We start from the raw sequence: 18087 nt of genomic DNA on the forward strand, positions 1-18087 counted from the left end.
CGTAGCCCAGTGGTACAGTGCTCACTTGATGTGCACGACGTAGCCCAGTGGTACAGTGCTCACTTGATGTGCACGACGTAGCCCAGTGGTAAAGTGCTCACTTGATGTGCACGACGTAGCCCAGTGGTAAAGTGCTCACTTGATGTGCACGACGTAGCCCAGTGGTAAGTGCTCACTTGATGTGCACGACGTAGCCCAGTGGTAAAGTGCTCACTTGATGTGCACGACGTAGCCCAGTGGTAAAGTGCTCACTTGATGTGCACGACGTAGCCCAGTGGTACAGTGCTCACTTGATGTGCACGACGTAGCCCAGTGGTACAGTGCTCACTTGATGTGCACGACGTAGCCCAGTGGTACAGTGCTCACTTGATGTGCACGACGTAGCCCAGTGGTAAAGTGCTCACTTGATGTGCACGACGTAGCCCAGTGGTAAAGTGCTCACTTGATGTGCACGACGTAGCCCAGTGGTACAGTGCTCACTTGATGTGCACGACGTAGCCCAGTGGTAAAGTGCTCACTTGATGTGCACGACGTAGCCCAGTGGTACAGTGCTCACTTGATGTGCACGACGTAGCCCAGTGGTACAGTGCTCACTTGATGTGCACGACGTAGCCCAGTGGTAAAGTGCTCACTTGATGTGCACGACGTAGCCCAGTGGTAAAGTGCTCACTTGATGTGCACGACGTAGCCCAGTGGTAAAGTGCTCACTTGATGTGCACGACGTAGCCCAGTGGTAAAGTACTTGATGTGCACGACGTAGCCCAGTGGTAAAGTGCTCACTTGATGTGCACGACGTAGCCCAGTGGTAAAGTGCTCACTTGATGTGCACGACGTAGCCCAGTGGTAAAGTGCTCACTTGATGTGCACGACGTAGCCCAGTGGTAAAGTGCTCACTTGATGTGCACGACGTAGCCCAGTCACTTGATGTGCACGACGTAGCCCAGTGGTAAAGTGCTCACTTGATGTGCACGACGTAGCCCAGTGGTAAAGTGCTCACTTGATGTGCACGACGTAGCCCTGTGGTAAAGTACTTGATGTGCACGACGTAGCCCAGTGGTAAAGTGCTCACTTGATGTGCACGACGTAGCCCAGTGGTAAAGTACTTGATGTGCGACGACAGTGGTAAAGTGTGATGTGCACGACGTAGCCCAGTGGTAAAGTGCTCACTTGATGTGCACGACGTAGCCCAGTGGTAGTGCTCACTTGATGTGCACGACGTAGCCCAGTGGTACAGTGCTCACTTGATGTGCACGACGTAGCCCAGTGGTAAAGTGCTCACTTGATGTGCACGACGTAGCCCAGTGGTAAAGTGCTCACTTGATGTGCACGACGTAGCCCAGTGGTAAAGTGCTCACTTGATGTGCACGACGTAGCCCAGTGGTAAAGTGCTCACTTGATGTGCACGACGTAGCCCAGTGGTACAGTGCTCACTTGATGTGCACGACGTAGCCCAGTGGTACAGTGCTCACTTGATGTGCAGGACGTAGCCCAGTGGTACAGTGCTCACTTGATGTGCACGACGTAGCCCAGTGGTAAAGTGCTCACTTGATGTGCACGACGTAGCCCAGTGGTACAGTGCTCACTTGATGTGCACGACGTAGCCCAGTGGTACAGTGCTCACTTGATGTGCACGACGTAGCCCAGTGGTACAGTGCTCACTTGATGTGCACGACGTAGCCCAGTGGTAAAGTGCTCACTTGATGTGCACGACGTAGCCCAGTGGTACAGTGCTCACTTGATGTGCACGACGTAGCCCAGTGGTACAGTGCTCACTTGATGTGCAGGACGTAGCCCAGTGGTACAGTGCTCACTTGATGTGCAGGACGTAGCCCAGTGGTACACTGCTCACTTGATGTGCACGACGTAGCCCAGTGGTTAAGTGCTCACTTGATGTGCAGGACGTAGCCCAGTGGTACAGTGCTCACTTGATGTGCAGGACGTAGCCCAGTGGTTAAGTGCTCACTTGATGTGCAGGACGTAGCCCAGTGGTACAGTGCTCACTTGATGTGCAGGACGTAGCCCAGTGGTACAGTGCTCACTTGATGTGCACGACGTAGCCCAGTGGTAAAGTGCTCACTTGATGTGCACGACGTAGCCCAGTGGTACAGTGCTCACTTGATGTGCACGACGTAGCCCAGTGGTAAAGTGCTCACTTGATGTGCACGACGTAGCCCAGTGGTACAGTGCTCACTTGATGTGCAGGACGACGTAGCCCAGTGGTAAAGTACTTGATGTGCACGACGTAGCCCAGTGGTAAAGTGCTCACTTGATGTGCACGACGTAGCCCAGTGGTAAAGTGCTCACTTGATGTGCACGACGTAGCCCAGTGGTACAGGGCTCACTTGGTGTGCACGACGTAGCCCAGTGGTACAGGGCTCACTTGATGTGCACGACGTAGCCCTGTGGTAAAGTGCTCACTTGATGTGCAGGACGACGTAGCCCAGTGGTAAAGTGCTCACTTGATGTGCACGACGTAGCCCTGTGGTAAAGTACTTGATGTGCACGACGTAGCCCAGTGGTAAAGTGCTCACTTGGTGTGCACGACGTAGCCCAGTGGTAAAGTACTCACTTGATGTGCACGACGTAGCCCAGTGGTAAAGGGCTCACTTGATGTGCACGACGTAGCCCAGTGGTACAGGGCTCACTTGGTGTGCACGACGTAGCCCAGTGGTACAGGGCTCACTTGGTGTGCACGACGTAGCCCAGTGGTACAGGGCTCACTTGGTGTGCACGACGTAGCCCAGTGGTACAGGGCTCACTTGGTGTGCACGACGTAGCCCTGTGGTAAAGTGCTCACTTGATATGCACGACGTAGCCCAGTGGTAAAGTGCTCACTTGATGTGCACGACGTAGCCCTGTGGTAAAGTGCTCACTTGATGTGCACGACGTAGCCCAGTGGTAAAGTGCTCACTTGATGTGCGATCAGTTTAGGATCGATCCCTGTCGATGGGTCCATTGGGCTATATCTTGTTTCAGCCAGTGCACCACGATTGGTACATCAAAGGCCATGTTGGGCGCTATCCTCGCTGTTGGATCATACATATAAAAGATCCCCTTAATTACTACTAATGGAAACAAGAATGTAGCGGGTTTCCTCTTTATTTCTGTATGTCAAAATTACAAAACATTTGACATCCAATAGCTGATGATTAATAAATCAATGTGCTTTAGTGGTGTCGTAAAACAACAAAACCTTTTCATTAAACATTCCTTTCCTTTCCTTTCCTCACCATTCAACTTCACTAAGACGAGACAATAAAAATAAAACAGAAGTATCAGGGCTTCTAGAATTTTATGAAAATCTACTAGCCATGGGATCATTGATTTTAAAAATGTACTAGCCATAATTAAAAATTCACTAGCCCTACTTTAAAGAAATACAATAATATACTCAAGAAAGTTAATTAAAGACCAGTTGATGTTTTGGTCAGTTTTCAGTAGTGTATAGTTTTGATCACAGATCATTCCTAAATGTTGTTTGAGTAAATTTTTAACTGTTTATGCTTTGTGAGAACAAACATTATTTTATTTTGGACTACATGTACATTATAAATAAATTTAAAAAATGATGAAAAATATTTACTGGCTGTTGATTGACAGCATGTCATCTATCCAATTGTTCCAGACAGTGCACCACGACTGGTATATCAAAGGCTGTGGTATGTACTACCCTGTCTGTGGGGTGGTGCATATAAAAGATCCCATGCTGCTAATTGAAAAGAGTAGCCCATGAAATGGCGACATATCTTTGTGACCCTTAACCATATGTCCAACGCCATATAACCGTAAATAAAATGTGTTGAGTGCGTCGTTAAATAAAATATTTCTTCCTATCCAATTGCTGTAATCTTTCACTGTGTAAATCTAATGTTTTTCCAATGTTTCCATTTTTCAAGGTGTACATGCACTTTTGCATGATCTTGGATTAGTTCAGTTTTTCAACAATGATTTCCTACGGTTACAGATTGTCCTCAATCCAATTTCTGTAATCTTTCATTAAGTAAATCTATTTAATGTTTTTTTCTATGTTTTAGATTTATCAAGGTGTACAATTCTTACACGATCTGGGATCAGTTCAGTTCCTTAACACAGATTTTCTGAGGTCTCTAATCATCATCTATCCAATTTGTGTAATCTTCCATTGTGTAAATCTATTTCTGTGATCTTTCATTGTGTAAATCTATTTAATGTTTTTTTCTATGTTGCAGATTTATCAAGCTGTACAGTTCTTACATGATCTGGGATCAGTTCAGTTCTTTAACACAGATTTCCTGAGGTCTCTAATCGTCATCTATCCAGTTTGTGTAATCTTTCATTGTGTAAATCTATTTAATGTTTTTCTGTTGTTTCAGATTTTTCAAGGCGTACAGTTCTTACACGATCTTGGATCAGTTCAGTTCTTTAACACAGATTTCCTGAGGTCTCAAATCGTCATCTACCCGCAGTGGATTGTTGATGTGATGGCCTGTGTTGTCACCGTGCATGTTGGACCCATCCAGGTAACATCCCCGAAATATAGAATGGTAAAGCTTGTTGGGATGAATTCCTCATTCGTCTTAAACAGGATAAAGCTAATAACCTACGCCAGTAACTATTATTGGATTTATCCTGCAACCCATCAATATTCCTAAAAAAGAATTTAAATTTTGAAAGATCAGTCTAAGCAAGCAAGCCTTTTGCATTGATATGTATCAAAACAACATTTAAGGCCATTGTAAAATGTTAAATTTCATAATGTTTTGTTACCTTTAACACAACACAAAGCCTTAACGGTTGAAACATGGGGTGGGTCTAGCTCAGTCTGTGGAGAATTATTCTCCTTCTTAATTCTTCTTCTTCTTCTTCTTGGAATGCTTATGTAGAGCATTCACCTGAAGTGCTTTGGTCAGATGGTCAAAGGTTCAAATCCCATTGGTGGACCCATTCTCTGATTGTTTTTTTTTTCTGTCACAACCAGTGCTTCGTGACTCGTATATCAAAGGCCATGGTATGTGTTGTCCTGTGTGGGAAACTGCATCCCTTCATGCTAATGGAAAAATGTAGCAGGTTTTCTGTGAAGACTTGTTACAATTTCCATGTTTGACATCCAATAGTTGATGAGTAGCCTAAGTAATAAATGTGCTCTAGTGGTGTTTTGAAATAAATCAAACTAGAACTTTAATAATTGACAATCTAGCCCAAAGTTAACAAATCAAGATAGGGTTAGATCACTTGACAAAATCATTTGACAGGTGATAACCTTCTAGCAGCAGTTTATCACATTGTTATAATACAGTGAAACCTGCCTAAACCAGACCCTGAACAAATCAGATGCATGTCAAAACTGGCCGAGTTTCCTGGTCCCAAATTGTCTAAATTCTAAAACACTACCCTCTAAACACCGGATCTTCTCTAAATCTGACAAATATTAGGTCCCCGGCATGATCCGGTTTAGACAGGTTCTACTGTAGGTCATCATAATCTGCCAATAGAAATGGTGGTCGCAGGATAAAGTGTGATTGTTATCTCGTAGAATGGGAAGTTTCTCCACTGTGACATGGCGAAGGTGTGGAAGGATTACCCACCTGACCTTCACCCCTGGTTACTGCGCCTGACGGAGGAGTTTGATCTGACGTTTCCACTCCCAGACGAAGCTGCCAACATTGTGCCATGTCTTCTACCCACCACAGAGCCCAAGGTGAGTCTCAACACATGGTATGTGCTGTCCTGTGTTCTACCCACCACAGAGTGTAAGGTGAGTCACAAGCCATGGTTTGTGCTGTCCTGTCTTCTACCCACCACCCTACCCACCACCGAACCCAAGGTGAGTCTCAACCCATGGTATGTGCTGTCCTGTGTTCTACCCACCACAGAGTCTAAGGTGAGTCACAAGCCATGGTTTGTGCTGTCCTGTCTTCTACCCACCACCGAACCCAAGGTGAGTCTCAACCCATGGTTTGTGCTGTCCTGTCTTCTACCCACCACCGAACCCAAGGTGAGTCTCAACCCATGGTATGTGCTGTCCTGTCTTCTACCCACCACTGAACCCATGGTGTCTCAACCCATAGTATGTGCTGTCCTGTCTTCTACCCACCACAGAGCCCAAGGTGAGTCTCAACCCATGGTTTGTGCTGTCCTGTCTTCTGCCCACCACAGAACCCAAGGTGAGTCACAACCCATGGTTTGTGCTGTCCTGTCTTCTGCCCACCACAGAACCCAAGGTGAGTCACAAGCCATGGTATGTGCTGTCCTGTCTTCTGCCCACCACTGAACCCAAGGTGAGTCACAAGCCATGGTATGTGCTGTCCTATCTTGTAACAATCACAGAGCCCAAGGTGAGTCACAAGCCATGGTATGTGCTGTCCTGTTCTAACCACCACAGAGCCTAAGGTGAGTCACAAGCCATAGTATGTGCTGTCCTGTCTTCTAATTACCACAGAGCTAAAGGTGAGTCACAAGCCATGGCATGTGCTGTGCTGTCTTCTACCCACCACTGAACCCAAGGTGAGTCTCAACCCATGGTATGTCAGGGCTAGAAATGAAAAAGAAAATCTACATGCACCAGGTGCATGCTGAAAAAAAAGTTACATGCACCATTAAAATTCTGCATGCACCAAAAATTAGGCAACTTCGTTGTTGTTTTTTTATACGAAGCTATTCGGAATTATTCGGCAATACCTATATTTATTTATTAACAGTACCGGAACGTTATACAACTGCGTTTATTACTGATTCTTGATCAAATTTGAAAATTTCACCCAACGTAAACGCCTTACAGAAATCTATAATAGGCCTATTACAAAAACGTACGAATATTTGTGTTTTGTATTAAGCAAGTTGTCAACTTTTTTACGCAATACACAGTACTTGAAAAATATTAGCATGCACCCAGTTTTAAAAGTTACATGCACATGCAAAAATCAGCATGCACCGGTGCATGTACTAACACTGCATTTCGAGCCCTGTATGTGCTGTCCTGTCTTCTGCACACCACTGAACCCAAGGTGTCTCAACCCATGGTATGTGCTGTCCTGTCTTCTGCCCACCACTGAACCCAAGGTGAGTGACAAGCCATGGTATGTGCTATCCTGTCATCTACCAACCACAGAACCAGTGACACTTGTGTCTTGTCGCTTTTTATAATTTCAAGATTTGTTTTTCTTTTGGCCTCATGGTGGGTGGGGCCTCAGCAAGTGTTACATTCTCATCTATCGCCCTCTGCTTATCATTCTCATTATCTTAATATAAAAAACTTTCCAATTTCTGAAGAGTTGTTAAAGAAAATATTTGTTTCTCTTTAAAGATTATTGTCAAAAATTTTCCAAAATAAATAAAACATTAATGTTTATCAATTATTACAATAAATATATTTTAAATCATAAGGAATAATAATTATTTGTTTTTAAAGACATTCTATATTATTTATTATTTGTTAGTACACCTGGCCGGCAGTGGACAAGGAGAATGGTTTCCGCGAGACAAAGATGATCTACGTGTTTGACTACCTCCCAGCCGGATTGTTCAACAGAGCTCAGGTGATTCTTTATGCATTTTATATGTTGTTATTAAGTTATTTTTTAAAGGGCTTTTTATTTTAAAATTAAAAAAAAAAAAATTCTCATTTTCCTTTTCTTATTTTAATTTAATTTTTCTTATTTATTATTTTTATTGTAATATTGTTATTTTATTATTATATTTTTTTTTTTTTTTTTTTTTTTTTTAACATTTTATTTTAATTTTATTGCATTTCATTTCATTTTTTATTGTACAAAACCCCTCTAAACTGGACACCCAAGGGACAATATAAAGAGTTCCATATTGAGAGATACCGGGTTTACAGGGAGTTTTACTCGGGCAAAGGCTTTTGTTGAATAATTCCAATCTGTATTAATATGACAAAAATGCCAAACTGTTAAAAAAATAACACCATCAAATGTGAATAAAATGGTCCGTTTATGGTAATTTAACATAGCTTCATTTTGCACTTCATTCCAAAAACAAGTGGTTTGGAAAGTAAATGCCATTCGCATATTTTCCAATAAGCCAATTTAAAGGGACAGACCCTAGTTTCAGCCTATGAAAATGCACACTAAGTTTAGTTAAAGGGACAGACCCTAGTTTCAGCCTATGAAAATGCACACTAAGTTTAGTTAAAGGGACAGACCCAAGTTTCAGCCTATGAAAATGCACACTAAGTTTAGTTAAAGGGACAGACCCTATGAAAATGCACACTAAGTTTAGTTAAAGGGACAGACCCTAGTTTCAGCCTATGAAAATGCACACTAAGTTTAGTTAAAGGGACAGACCCAAGTTTCAGCCTATGAAAATGCACACTAAGTTTAGTTAAAGGGACAGACCCAAGTTTCAGCCTATGAAAATGCACACTAAGTTTAGTTAAAGGGACAGACCCAAGTTTCAGCCTATGAAAATGCACACTAAGTTTAGTTAAAGGGACAGACCCAAGTTTCAGCCTATGAAAATGCACACTAAGTTTAGTTAAAGGGACAGACCCAAGTTTCAGCCTATGAAAATGCACACTAAGTTTAGTTAAAGGGACAGACCCAAGTTTCAGCCTATGAAAATGCACACTAAGTTTAGTTAAAGGGACAGACCCAAGTTTCAGCCTATGAAAATGCACACTAAGTTTAGTTAAAGGGACAGACCCAAGTTTCAGCCTATGAAAATGCACACTAAGTTTAGTTAAAGGGACAGACCCAAGTTTCAGCCTATGAAAATGCACACTAAGTTTAGTTAAAGGGACAGACCCAAGTTTCAGCCTATGAAAATGCACACTAAGTTTAGTTAAAGGGACAGACCCTAGTTTCAGCCTATGAAAATGCACACTAAGTTTAGTTAAAGGGACAGACCCAAGTTTCAGCCTATGAAAATGCACACTAAGTTTAGTTAAAGGGACAGACCCTAGTTTCAGCCTATGAAAATGCACACTAAGTTTAGTTAAAGGGACAGACCCAAGTTTCAGCCTATGAAAATGCACACTAAGTTTAGTTAAAGGGACAGTGAAACACCCAAGTTTCAGCCTATGAAAATGCACACTAAGTTTAGTTAAAGGGACAGACCCAAGTTTCAGCCTATGAAAATGCACACTTAAAAGCTGCCAACTGGACTTTAATTGCTGGAATGTTATTTGTTAACAGGATATGAACCACCTATAAAAATGCAACTGTAACAGCTACATTATTTTAGTCCTGGTCGGAGGAGCTGGCTGAGGCAGACCGTTCAGAATTGCACCTTATTTCCTTCACAAAAATGCACACCCATTCTCTTTGGCTTAATCCTACAGGACTTTCCAAATTCAATAGCACCATATCACCCTCCGCCTGTTACCGGCCCCGGTCGGACTGCTGGTGCTCCCTTGCACCTGCCAGTGCAGGCGGTCTCTCCTCTAACCCACCCCACCCCTTTCCTATCCTGAACAGAGGAGCTGGCTGAGATTGGTACCTGTGCCCAGGACAGATGTGCCTACAACAGCTTGTTCTGAATGTGCATGTTAAATACTTGACCTGACCTGACCAGCTACATTTTATAACTTGAACATGGGTATATACAATGTAGCATTAGCTGTTTGTGTCCTTAATCAGATAATCAGCCGATGAGATATTAGTAACAATTATGGGCACCATTATAATAATTAACATACATGTAGGTCTAATCATCCAGTTTTCACAGGTACAGTTTATATTAAACAAGCACATTGGGACTGGATTATTTGTCTGTTGTTCAGTTTACAGGGATGTGAGAGTTATGCGGAAATGCGGAAATGTACTTTTCCATTTCGTCTGAAAAAAACAAAAACATGATGTTCAATACTGTTAACCACACAAGATTCATTTCCATGTTTTCACGGTTTCAAGTTTATGATGTGTGCCTTATATTATAAGTTATAACCAGTTTAGATTTGTTAGCACTGAATGCAACTTTGGGCAGTTCCAAGGGTTGCAAGTAACAATTTTCCTTCAGGGGCCCTTGAGCGCCCCCTGGACACTGGGTGCAGTAAGCTTTTTTGTTCCAGACTTTCTCACATCCATGAGTTTAAGGGTGTTCTGGTTTAGAGGGGTTAAAAATGGTAAATCAGTGACCATAAAAAAAATGTCTGGTTTCCTGAGGGTCCAGTTTTAAGATGGTTCATAGTACAGTGACACCTGTCTAAACCGGACCCTGAACAAACCGGAGTCCTGTCAAAACCGGTCCCAAATTTTCTAAATTCTAAAACGCGACCCTCAAAAAACCAGATCCTGTCTAAATCGGATAAATATTAGGTCCCTGGTGTGATTCGGTTTAGATGGGGTTTACTGTATTATATTATCTTCATCATTTTAAACCTTGTATCAGGTTCGACTGCACGAGTTCTCCACGAAGTCCTTGATGTGGAAGAAAGGCTCTCTTCTCAACAAGAACAACCACAAGGCACTGCTGCTTCAGACCAGGTCAGTTACAAAATGGTGCCTTAGTGTCGGCCATTATTAATTGTAGTATTGCATTTATAAATAGAGGGGGGCGCCCAGTGGTAAAGCGCTCGCTTGATGTGTGGTCGGTCTGAGATCGATCCCCATCAGTGGGCCCATTGGGCTATTTCTCGTCACAGTCAGTGCACCACGACTGGTATATTAAAGGCAGTGGTATGTGCTATCCTGTCTATGGGATGGTGCTTATAAAAGATCCCTTGCTACTAATGGAAAAATGTAGCGGGTTTCCTTTCTATGACTATCAAAATGACCATATGTTTGACATCCAATAGCCGATGATTAATAAATCAATGTGCTCTAGTGGTGTCGTTAAACAAAACAAACTTTTAAAAAATAGAGGATTCATCACAAGTGTTTATAATTGTGGAAAATATCAACTAAGTCTTTGTTAATTGGTATTTATCAAGGCTCTTCTGAGTCAAATACTGATAACTAGATGAGGCTGATGTTTTACTTATTAAAAAAAAATAAAAACATGCATAGCCAATTCTATTTGTTCTAAAATAACATTTTAATTTGATATTTAGTAAATCACATTCTAAAGTGACCTCCATTGGTAATACGACATCATCACGATTGGCACAAGTGTAGAATACACAAACAAGTTTAGACTACACACACAAGTGTAGTCATCACACACTTTAACTAAATCTTATTAAAACGTTAGCTCAGGTGTACATGCAGGTCTTGATGCAGTGACAACAACAAAACTATTAACCAGGTAAATACAAAAATCAAATGGGTTTACGACATGGATATTAGAGTACATCTGATATAATTGTGCTGTTGCATGGATTTAAACTGGAGAATGTTTTTAATAATATTACTAAATATGATAATATATATGACACCAATGTCATTGTGAATTTTCATGAATTTAAACTAGAGAATGTTTAATGTTATTAATTGTGATATTGTATAATTTATTGACACCAACCTGGTTGTGAAGGTTCATGAATTTAAACCAGAGAATGTTTTAATGTTATTAATCAGGGCCACTAGCCATGGGATCAGTGATTTTAAAAATTTACTAGCCACGATTAAAAATTCACTAGCCCTGCTTTACTTTTAAGTTAAAACATTTTTACTAAATAATAGTAATAATCAGATATGTCACCTAAAAAGGAGATAGAGCTTATAAACACTAACATTGGGGCTTGAGGTGTGGTCAGGATATTTATTTTTACAAAATAGGCTTAACTGCAACATTAGACACAAAAACATTCACTAGCCGTCGGGCTTGGCAATAGTAGTTACATGTATTTACTAGCCCAACATTGAATATCACTAGCCATGGGAGTTGGGCTAGAAGCCCTGTATTAAATATGTTATTGTATGTACATGTATTACAGTGACACCAGTGTGGTTGTGAAAGTTCAGGGATTTAAAGCACAGAATGTTTTAATGTTATTAAATATGATATTGTATATATTACAGTGACACCAGTGTGGTTGTGAAAGTTCAGGGATTTAAAGCACAGAATGTTTTAATGTTATTAAATATGATATTGTATATATTACAGTGACACCAGTGTGGTTGTGAAAGTTCAGGGATTTAAAGCACAGAATGTTTTAATGTTATTAAATATGATATTGTATATATTACAGTGACACCAGTGTGGTTGTGAAAGTTCAGGGATTTAAAGCACAGAATGTTTTAATGTTATTAAATATGATATTGTATATATTACAGTGACACCAGTGTGGTTGTGAAAGTTCAGGGATTTAAAGCACAGAATGTTTTAATGTTATTAATTATGATATTGTATATATTACAGTGACACCAACGTGGTTGTGAAGGTTCAGGGATTTAAACCACAGAATGTTTTAATGTTATTAATTATGATATTGTATATATTACAGTGACACCAGTGTGGTTGTGAAGGTTCAGGGATTTAAGCCGGAGAATGTTTTGTTTCTGGTACACGAAGTATTTGAGAGTCTGGTTCAGCAGTCATACAGTGGTGTCCACTACGATTTTTCCATCCCATGCATGGACTGCCAAGCCGAGGTAAAACTCGCATTTATCACAACTATTGTCCTTGCTTTTCCCAATCTCAGTTTTCTTCTCTCTTTTCTTGTCTCACCTTTATGAAATACAAAAGCGCGCTCACTTGATGTACTGTTGGTTTTGGATCGATCCCTACCGGTGGGCAAATTGGGCTATTTCTCCTTCCAGCCAGTGTGCCACTACTGGTGTATCAAAAGTGGTGGTGTGTGCTATCCTGTCTGTTGTATGGTGCATATAAAAGATCCCTTGCTACTAATGGAAAAATTTAGCGGGTTTCTGTCTGAGACTGTATGTCAAAATTACCAACTGTTTGACATCCAACAACCAATGATTAATAAATCAATGTGCTCTAGTGGTGTTGTTAAACAAAACAAACAAATAAACTTCTGGGCCCATTTTACAAAGCGATTTTAGTGCTAAGATCACCTTAAGTACATAACTACCTTAGGCAGGATAGCACATACCACAGCCCTTTATATACCAGTCGTGGTGCACTGGCTGGAACAAGAAATAGCCTAATTTGCCCACTGACAGGAATTGATCCTAGATCGATCGTGCATCAGGTGAGTGCTGTACCACTGAGCTACATCCCGCCCCGTTCGTTCCAACCAGTGCACCACAACTGGACAAAGGCCGTGCTATGTGCTTTCCTGTCTGTGGGAAAGTGCATATAAAAGATCCCTTGCTGCATTAGGCAAAATGTAGCGGATTTTCTCTGATGACTACGAGTCCGAATTACCAAATGTTTGACATCCAATAGCCGATGATCAATGTATTAAACAAAAACAAACTTTAAACTTCTTCTGGGCCACATTTTACAGAGCGATCTTGGCACTATAGAAGATCATCTTAAGTACATGACTACCGTATGCACTTAAGGTGATCTTAGCGCTAAGATCACTTCATAAAACAGGGCCCACGATGTGAAGGACTGCCTATGCTATTTAATTGCAGTGGAGTGAAGAGCCGTGCATGTTTCCTGCATCGAAGATTCGCCGAGCCGTGGAAATGAAGGCTCCGTTTCTACAGTGTGACAGCGCATTTCACATCCTGGCTATCCCAGAACTACAAGGTAACCATGGAAACCGGCTGTATCTCAGTTTAATTATGATCATCTGCCTTGGCTGTAATGGTCATACACTGTATGTTTGATCCCCATCACTTCATTATTTCCCATTTTAACCAGTTTTCTCAAAGGCAGATCTAGAATTTTGGGTGGTGTTTGGGACAAGAATTGCAAAAGGAACCTCTTAGAAACCCTGGGTTAAGCTGTATCCTAACCGGCCACTATCAGTGCAAGCGATTACATGTATTTTAGAAATCATTGATTTCAATTGCAGTATCCTAACCGCACGCGTGCATCACGACATATAAATCTGTTGCGTCGTGCGCATGCAGTTAGGATGCAGCAATGGAAATCAACGATTTCTAAAATAATCGCTCGCGGCCGGTTAGGATACAGCTAAAAAAATTAGTGGGAAAATATTTGACCCAGATAATCTAAAGTATCCTGGTGTTAAAGTTAGATATGAAAACTCTACTTTTAGATGCCAAGTCGAAAATATCAGTGTCATTTTATTGTTTGTTTAAACTTATTTTTATGATTATATCCACTTTAATCCATTCAATTGATTGGGGGTTTTCTCGGTCCAACTAGTGCACCACCACAACTGGTTAAAGGTTGTGGTATGTGCTTTCCTGTCTGTGGGAAAGTGCATATAGAAGAACCCTTGCTGCATTGGGAAAAATGTTGCGGGTTTCCTCTGATGACTACGAGTCAGAATGACCAAATATTTGACATCAAGTAGCCGTTGATTAATTAATCAATGTGCTCCAGTGGTGTCGTTCAATAAAACAAACTTTATATCCACTTTAAGTTCAAGCATGTTGAACTGGGCGCATACTTCAACTACATGTATCTGGGCTGTTTGTCCGGTACAGTGAATTAGTGGTTTAATTTGTTAGTGATACTGAGAGAGATGTCAGTGTTTTTAAGCTCACTCTGGGTGGGAGTCGTGAGTACCGGGATGCGAAACCAGTACCTACCAGAAGTCTGGTCACTTAACCGAGGCCGGTGTAGTGTACATGTAATTTTAATGAAAATGTGCTAGAACTTAGTCACGTACACTTACCTACTACAATAATGCTCACACAAACAGGAATCCGCAATTGTCATACACATATGATAAACACCTTAATGACCAGGCTAGAGATTGTGGAAGCAATCTTAATGCTATGATGTTGTAAAACCGTCGTTAGTCATGACATCACTACAACATGAGCCATAGTGACATCATAACCTACGATGATTTTACAATATCATAGCTCTAAGATAGTTTTAAAAATCTGGACCCATGATGGCAGCATATTTATTTCACAGGATAAAACGAAGGAGGGACATGTTTTATTTAACGACGCACTCAACACATTGTATGTACGGTTATATGGCATCGAAGATATGGTTAAGGACCACACAGATGTTGAGAGAGGAAACCCCTGTCGCCACTTCATGGGCTACTCTTTTCGATTAGCAGCAAGGGATATTTTATATGCACCATCCCACAGACAGGATAGCACATACCACGGCCTTTGATATACCAGTCGTGGTGCACTGGATAGAACTAGAAATAGCCCAATGGGCCCACTGACGGGAATCGATCCTAGACCGACTGCACACCAAGCGAGCGCTGTACTACTGGGCTACATCCCGCCCCCTCATTGGATAAGATCCATGTAAAAAAATTTAATTGATGCTTTTAATTGGGTTTTTTCAGCGATCATGCCCCCAGATCGTAGTGCAGACTTTGATGAACACCTCGGCCGCAGCGTTCGAGAGCTGCGTGACCTTGAGGAGGCCGTCACGACAAACACGTTCTTCCTGTACTCAAAGAAAAACATCCCGTCACTGGCCGAGGAAAACTCACTGGTGCATCCTGGGAAAATTATTGAAGACTTGAGAGCATGCGACATCAAAGTGTACGTCACAAATTTAAATATTAAAATAATAATTCTGGTAAAGTGACCACCTCTGCTAAGATACCACCTGTGTTAAGAGACCACCTTATGACTTGTATTGGCTTCTATTATAGTACAAATTGTCCTGTGTTAGCAGGCCATCTTGCAACTCCTATGCCACTATATAATCTGTAACATCCTCCTACAAAAATGTGTTCTGTAAATAATATCAGTTTGGTTTAATGTAAGAAGAAAAGTAAAAGTGTTTTGGAAATAATAATAAAAAATACTCTTTTTTTTAGTGCAATTTATAGTAAATTCCATAGTATGAAAAAAGGCGTTCCCTGTGGTACGGACTATAGTACTGTCAAACAAACATTCTTTTCCATTCCATATTATATAATTTGAAACAGTCATCTGTGTTAAGCAGTCAGATAATGTTATAGTACAGTTATCTATTTTACAGGGATATTTTATGAAGTGAACTTGAATTTCAAAAAATATTTATTTTAAAATATATTTACTGAACTGCTCATTAAAGAATTGGCATGCTTAATGAAGCTTTATGTTAATAAAAACAAACATTGCCTAAGAAAAATTAATTTAGATATTAGTATACATGTACATGTACAATGTACATCATTAAAAGAAATTGTGGTAGATCACTAACAAAATGTTCTGTCAAGTTTAATTTTTATATTTTCAGATCGTTTTGTGACTCCCCAGAGACGGCAGATATGGAAACTTTGACACTGTCACTTAAAACGTCACAGGTATCACAGTTTTAATCATTTGAGATTGAAGATATAGAGATTATTATACGAACTTGTGTGTCGTACTGATTTTACGAAACGAGTGTCAGGATTATTGTATTACCCAAGCATGAGCAAGGGTAATACATGAATCCTGACACAAGTTTCGGAAAATAAGTAAGATTCACACACCAATGTAATAATTTTCGTGAATAGCAAGCTTGGACCATGTCAAAACGTTTCAAACGTAACTAAAAAGAGATGATGAAACGACGTCATTTCGGAAAATGACATCATTTTGATAAACGTTTACACTGGGGAAGCCGCATTAAGTTATGACTTCACTTCACAAAATTACGTCATTCTTTCTGCACGTGAAATCATTATGTTACATGTGGGTCATACTGGTTATATTTCCCTGAATATCTTGAACTACATGTATGTGGATAATAAAACAGGTTTTCTGCTCACCTAAATGGTTTTATCTTCTGATTGCTTTGTAATTACATTATATACATGTATCCTTACAGCTGTTCAACAGTAAGTCTCCAAACCAGAAAAAGATTTGCCCACACTTTTGTGGATGTGGGTAATGTTTGCCATCAGAGAACTGTTCAAGCACACCTGTAGAAGCCAGAACCTATAATAGAGCATTTCTTATCCAAGTAGCCGTAGTTTAAAACATGCTGAGTGTTGTTAAACATACATTCCTTTCGGGCTATGTTCATATGGATGTCTGATAAGTTTGTGGAAACCTATTATGGCTTGTTTATTAAAAATTCTTTAAAATATGACTTTATAAAATATATATATACAATCATGTAATATTTAATTTTAACCAAGTTGTGCTGATTGGGATGTCTAACGAATTTGTAGAGAGTGAACATTTACATGTATACTGCTTTATAAATTACTAGAATCAGCTGTAGTTTGAAATGTGCTGGGGTGTTGTTGAACAAACATTCCTTTCTTTTAACCAGATTTTGCTGATTGGGATGTCTCATGAGTTTGTAGAGAACGAACAGTGTAAGAATCTGAGACACTTGATTACTACTAGAATCAGCGGTAGTTTAAGATGTGTCAAGGTGTTGTTAAACAGACATTCCTTTCTTTTAATTGGTTTATGTTGATTGGAATGTCTGACGAGTTTGTGGAGAATGAACACCTATATTGCTTAATAACTACAATTAGTTGTAGTTAAAATGTGTAGGTTATAATGTGCTGGGGTGTTATTAAACACATTCCTTTCTTTTAACCAGGTTGTGCTGATAGGGATGTCTGATGAGTTTGTCGAGGATGAACAGTGTAAGAATCTGATTGCCTACACCAAGGAGACTTCATAACTAGAATCGACTGTAGTTTAAAATTTGCTGGATTATTGTTAAACATACATTCCTTTCTTTTAACCAGGTTGTGCTGATAGGGATGTCTGATGAGTTTGTCGAGGATGAACAGTGTAAGAATCTGATTGCCTACACGAAGGAGACTCTTCCCAAATTCGTACTTCTGGCCATTGTTAAACACATTCCTTTCTTTTAATCAGGTTGTGTTGACTGGGATGTCTGATGAGTTTGTTGAGGATGAACAGTGTAAGAATCTGATTGCCTACACCAAGGAGACTCTTCCCAAATTCGTACTTCTGGCCATTGTTAAACACATTCCTTTCTTTTAACCAGGTTGTGATGATAGGGATGTCTGATGAGTTTGTTGAAGACGAACAGTGTAAGAATCTGATTGCCTACACCAAAGAGACTCTGCACAAACCCATACTTCTGGCTGTGCTGGGGAAAACCACCAAGTGGAGAGACACTAACGTCAACATTCTGCTTGCTGATGAGGTACGCATGTTCCTGGATGACAGAATATTTAAAGAGACAACTCCAAGATTGTAGCCATCAGAATAGGCC

At 40.6% G+C, this 18087-nt stretch overlaps 1 protein-coding gene across 1 annotated transcript in view; it reads left to right on the plus strand.

Annotated features, from left to right (window-relative positions):
- The window catches only part of LOC121389673, a 68936-nt gene that overhangs the window by 29372 nt on the left and 21477 nt on the right, over positions 1 to 18087 (plus strand). The window contains exons 13-21 of the mRNA XM_041521323.1: positions 4353 to 4499; positions 5513 to 5677; positions 7416 to 7514; positions 10330 to 10424; positions 12326 to 12473; positions 13428 to 13545; positions 15248 to 15449; positions 16135 to 16201; positions 17857 to 18018. Coding sequence (XP_041377257.1) covers positions 4353 to 4499; positions 5513 to 5677; positions 7416 to 7514; positions 10330 to 10424; positions 12326 to 12473; positions 13428 to 13545; positions 15248 to 15449; positions 16135 to 16201; positions 17857 to 18018 — 1203 coding nt within the window. The remainder of the gene's footprint in view (positions 1 to 4352; positions 4500 to 5512; positions 5678 to 7415; positions 7515 to 10329; positions 10425 to 12325; positions 12474 to 13427; positions 13546 to 15247; positions 15450 to 16134; positions 16202 to 17856; positions 18019 to 18087) is intronic.

The sequence above is a fragment of the Gigantopelta aegis genome, chromosome 15 (assembly GCF_016097555.1).
Source record: "Gigantopelta aegis isolate Gae_Host chromosome 15, Gae_host_genome, whole genome shotgun sequence".
In the NCBI taxonomy this organism is placed as follows: domain Eukaryota; kingdom Metazoa; phylum Mollusca; class Gastropoda; order Neomphalida; family Peltospiridae; genus Gigantopelta; species Gigantopelta aegis.